Source organism: Poecilia reticulata, unplaced genomic scaffold (assembly GCF_000633615.1).
Source record: "Poecilia reticulata strain Guanapo unplaced genomic scaffold, Guppy_female_1.0+MT scaffold_181, whole genome shotgun sequence".
NCBI classification, from domain to species: domain Eukaryota; kingdom Metazoa; phylum Chordata; class Actinopteri; order Cyprinodontiformes; family Poeciliidae; genus Poecilia; species Poecilia reticulata.
The window spans coordinates 391,999-396,949 of NW_007615018.1; the positions used below are offsets into that span (position 1 = coordinate 391,999).

General features: G+C 53.7%; 1 protein-coding gene across 6 annotated transcripts in view; it reads right to left on the reverse strand.

The window, feature by feature from the left end:
• The window catches only part of kifc3 (kinesin family member C3), a 63,209-nt gene that overhangs the window by 31,279 nt on the left and 26,979 nt on the right, over positions 1-4,951 (reverse strand). For 4 of the 6 annotated variants that reach the window (XM_008402081.2, XM_008402080.2, XM_008402076.2 and 1 more), the window contains exons 4-12: positions 4,659-4,694; positions 4,315-4,435; positions 4,143-4,210; positions 4,006-4,071; positions 3,468-3,608; positions 3,159-3,398; positions 2,840-3,013; positions 2,651-2,722; positions 1,655-1,802 (exon numbers count right to left, since the gene is read on the reverse strand). In XM_008402081.2, coding sequence (XP_008400303.1) covers positions 1,655-1,802; positions 2,651-2,722; positions 2,840-3,013; positions 3,159-3,398; positions 3,468-3,608; positions 4,006-4,071; positions 4,143-4,210; positions 4,315-4,435; positions 4,659-4,694 — 1,066 coding nt within the window. The remainder of the gene's footprint in view (positions 1-1,654; positions 1,803-2,650; positions 2,723-2,839; positions 3,014-3,158; positions 3,399-3,467; positions 3,609-4,005; positions 4,072-4,142; positions 4,211-4,314; positions 4,436-4,658; positions 4,695-4,951) is intronic. The other 2 variants (XM_008402077.2, XM_008402078.2) reach the window with 2 other exon arrangements.

A 4,951-nucleotide genomic window follows, 5' to 3' on the forward strand; every position in this document is an offset into this window, starting at 1 on the left:
CAAACAGAACCAGGCCCAAACAGGCCCAGGCCCAAACAGAACCAGGCCCAAACAGAACCAGGCCCAAACAGAACCAGGCCCAAACAGGCCCAGGCTGAAGTCGGCACCACCGGGTCACACCTGCTGGTCTGCGTCAGGGAAGCAGGATCAGAAAATCTGGGCCGATATCAATCATAGCATCACCACTAGCTACAATGTTAGCTACGCTAACCCTAAGCACCAATCAAACAGCAGCTCCACTTAAGCGCTACACCAACATCGTATTTAGCAGAAGCTAATGCTAAAGCATTAAACGCAGTGGGCAGGAGAGGAAACCGAACGGCTGCGTGAACAGAATTCAGAATAAAAGCATGAATCTAAACCAGTAGCTACATTTTATTTTCTTCAAATAGAAAAGAACATGAGTGCTCCATAATTTATCAGGAATAATCCATCCAGGGGAAGCAAATATGCCAACTTTAAAAATTAGCTCCACCATTAATGCATCATCATCAGCATCATCAGCATCATCATCATCATCATCATCATCATCATCCCACCGACTCTGATATTCATTTAGCTGCCAGAACCAAWRAAGCATCATTTCTACGGTTTCACGGTTTCAATCTGGCATCGGCTCTACACCCACAATCCTATGCTGCATCACATGACCAACCAGACGTCACATGACCAACCAGACGTCACATGACCAACCAGACGTCACGTGACCAACCAGACGTCACATGACCTTCAGACTCCCGAACAGCAACGAGACGAAAAGAAAACCCTGATAATCCTCCGGTGTCTGAACATGTTGCTGGTTCCTCAGGCAGCTGACTGAGTCCCAGTGTGACCAGTTAGCTGAACGTCTAGAAGATTACAGGAAAGTCCAGACCCGGTTCTGAATCCTTTGACACCTGGGGCCAGATAATGGCCCCTTGACCTCTGACCTCCACCACGATGCTCTAAATCCAACAGCCCAGGTTTCTGTCTCCATGAAGATCTCATTTAAAGGGGCTGGTTAAAATGTCTGAGTGGGGGAGGAGCTGCGCCTTGAAGGCGGGGCTAGGTCCACCCTGGTGTTTCGCTCAGCTGACTGGTTGCCATGGAGACTAAAGGGCTTCTCAAACATGAAGAATCAAAGCAACACTGCAGGGAAAAACATTAAAACATGATGGAAGGAGCAGCCTGGTGGTAGGGGGCGCTATCAGGCTTCAGCAGCCTGGTGGTAGGGGGCGCTATCNGGGGGGTTAGGGGTCAGAGGGCAGGAGAAGGTCAGACTGGGGGGTTAGGGGTCAGAGGGCTCCTTTCTGCTCCGGTCAGGATGCTTATTGGTCCCGAAAACCATGGAAACCCGGAGTTATCAGTAAAATCCCGGCGGGCCGAACCTGCAGATTGGACGTTAAGCCGCCAACACGCAGCTTCCGTCAACAACTCAGAGCCGGAAGTCAGAGGAAGTCAGAGGAAGTCAGAGCTCCGCGCAACGCAGATCATGTTCCGGCTGGAACACGGCGCTAAATGACGAGGCTTCCAGGCAGGAACATTTTAATCAAGGGGTTTTAATAATCGATGGACTCGAACCATCCGAGGAATCGTTTCAGCCCTCATCATCACCTTCATCATCTTCATCATCTTCATCACCTTCATCATCATCTCCCTCTCCAGCCCGTCTCACCTGCCAGGTTCTCGTGGACGGCCTTCATCTCGCTCTCGGCCCGGATGAAGGCCTCCTCGATCAGGCGGTTCTTCTCCTCCTCCAGGCTCTGCATGTCGGCCTCCAGCTGGCCCTGCGCTCGCTGCATCTCCCCCTCGTAGACGTGGATCTGGGGGAACAGCGGCGGCGAGACGCCAGGTTCTTATTCAGCCGTCAGGAGGTTCAAACGTGAAACCGCTGCAAGTTCCTCAGCAGGTTGTTGCTAGGTAACCAAAGTGAGTGAGTTAATTGATGCTACCCAGATAGCTTAGCTCAAGCCTTTCCTCTGCCTACATTTCCCAGAATGCCGTGTGGTGACCTTCCATCACCTTCAGCGTCGCTAAAACACGAGGAGAGCCGAGCGTCTCAGGACAGATTACCCAAGAAACATTACTGAACGCACAAAACACGCAGACATGTTTAACAAAACAGGTAAACCAACAGATTAAAGAAGATTAAAATACACAGATTATCATTAAATCATCTCAGCAGAAGTTAAAACGATCCAAACACAAAACAGACAGGAAGCCGACCAGTTTYCCTCTGCTTAGTCACTGAGCTAAGCTAGGCTAACTACGCTAGGCTAGCTGCTAATTATGCAACACATGTAGATCTTAATCCCACATACATATTTAATCCAGCCATAATCCTGAGTGATCTACTGCTAATCCAACAGGGTCCAGAGTTTCCCAGTTGAACCTTTTCTTCCCTGACCGTTCAGAGTCCAGCTGGCAAAATATATAGATTCATTTTTCAAGATTAAGTTTAAAGAACAAAAAGTTAATAAATCTGAAACTAATTCAAAGGCAACTCAGTAACCTGGAATAAATTTATGTTCCTTTATTATAAACAAGCAGAAACGAGTTATTTTGAGTTTCTTTGCTCTGGATTATAAATCCTGGATGTTTAATCTGAGCAGTTAATCTGGGAGCTCAGGAGCCTGGAGGGGGCTGTGACATCACAGGGGGCGGGGCCAACCTTGGACAACCCGGGATCCAATCGGCTCTTTGCGTTGCTGACAGCCGTGGTCAAGAGGCCACAGAGGTGCAGCTGCAGCCGGACAGGTGAGAGAAACACAGGTGAGCCGCGACACCTGGACGCTTCCGATTGGCCGTCAGGCCCCAAACACCACGGCCAATCAGAGGACGGGAAGCAGAGGCCTCTCACCTGAGTCCGGAGCTGAGTGCAGGTGCGCTGCGAGTCGTGCAGCTGCGCCTCCAGCTGCTGCAGCAGCTGCCTCTGCAGCGACAGCTGGTCCTGCAGCGACTCGTTCTTCACCTGCAGCTCCACCAGGGCCTTCTGTGAGTCCGGCGACTCCACCTGCACCGTCTGGGTCACCACCTGCAGAGGAGCACAAGGCAGGTCAGGACCTGCTGCAGCAGCAGCTGCAGCACCTGCTGCTGCCGCTGCAGCAGCTGCTGCTGCCGCTGTGTGCAGGCTCACAAACGGTTCATCAGATTTCTGCATCTCTCCTCCGTTTCCTCACCTTGACTCTAGGGGGCGCCGCCGCCTGCATGGCCAGCTCTTCCTCACACTCCTGCAGTCGCAGATGCAGTTTTTGCTCTCCCTCGCTACGGCGCCTCCTGCTGTCGTCCAGCTGCAGCTGCAGCGCCTCCGCCCTGCAGCTGCTCTCCTGCAGCTGCTGCTGCAGCTCGGCCAGCCGCTGCTCCCGCTGCCGCGCCCGGCTCTCCCAGGACGCCGCCTCCCGCCGCAGCGCCTCCGCCTCCTGCAGCGCACACGCAGGGGGCGGAGTCAGAGTCGCCCGCTGCGGCTGCGGCTGCGCCTGCGGACTCACCTGAGCATGCCTGCAGCAGCTGCAGCCGTCCGCCGCGGCGTCAGGCTGGAGCTCTGAGCTCCTGCGTGACTTCAGCTCCTGCTTCAGACGCTCGTTCTCCACCAGCAGCCGCTCCAGCTGCTTCTCCAGGTCCGTCGCCCCCTGCAGGACAGGTGGCCACATTACAGCCGCTTCTGACCAGCAGGACCGTTTATTAGAAATTAGATTAAATTATGATCTGAAGCTGAAGGTGAAACTTTTCCTTATTTATAGAACTGATTAATGATCGATCTGATCGATCGGTGATAAAGATTGATCCGACTTTATGCTGTAACCAGATGATCGGACCCGTTACTCCTGCTGGTTCTGTTGCCATGGTAACCAAACGGTGTGGGTCTGAGAGTAAAGCCTTAAGCTGCAGTGAGAACTTCTTGTYCGGTTCTGACTCGGTACCGAGTCCAATCCGACCCAACTGGGTTTCTAAAGAGCCCAAGTTTGAGTCAGAACTTTGATTTGCAGGTTCTGGACTCAGCGGTTCCGGGTCCAGAACCAAACTCACCAGTTCAGAGCGCAGCCTCTCCACCTCCTGAGTCCGATCCAGCAGCTTCTGCTCCAGCGCCGCCACCTGCAGGCAGAACCGCCGGTCAGCTGGACCGGAACCACAGAACCCCAGCCGGCCCGGTTCTGCAGACGTACCTGTGTGTGCAGCCGAGAGACGAGCTGCTCCTCTTCGGGTCGGAAACGGTTCGGATTCGGCTTCACACCTGAAACCAGACAGGAACAGAACCAGAACCGGGTCAGGCATCTACACTCCGATCGGTTTGGTCAGTGCTGAAGGTTCTGGATCCAGATCTGGGTTCAGTGTCACCTGTGGGCGTGGCCAGCAGAGGCTCCTCCCCCTGCGTCCAAGCTCCGCCCACCGTCCGCTGGCAGGAAACCTCCTCCGAGCAGAACCGGGCCTGAAGCTCACACACCTGGTCCTGCAGAGTCTGAACACACACACACACACACACACACACACACACACACACACACACACACACACACACACACACACACACACACACACACGGCGGATGAGACGGCAGCAACAGCAGGTGCCTGATCTACAGGGCGCTGTGCTCTAGAGGTCAGAGGTGAAAGGTCGTCTACGGAGAGACTGAGGCGGATCAGAACCAGGAGGATGAGGATAGAAACGATGAAGGTTTTTACATTGACAGGCGTCCAGCAGCAGGACCAGGAGACACTCTGCAGGACGAGACGGCATGGAGGAAAASAGGACAGTTAGGAAGACACTGGACAGAGAGACGGACAGAGACGGACAGAGACAGATGGACAGAGCAGTGGAAACAACAGTTTTCCTGATTTTAGTTTTTCAGCTGATCAGACAACATCAACGCTCTGTGGCTCTCCACCCAGGGTTTGACCCCTGACCTCCACCCAGGGTTTGACCCCTGACCTCCACCCAGGGTTTGACCCCTGACCTCCACCCAGGGTTTGACCCC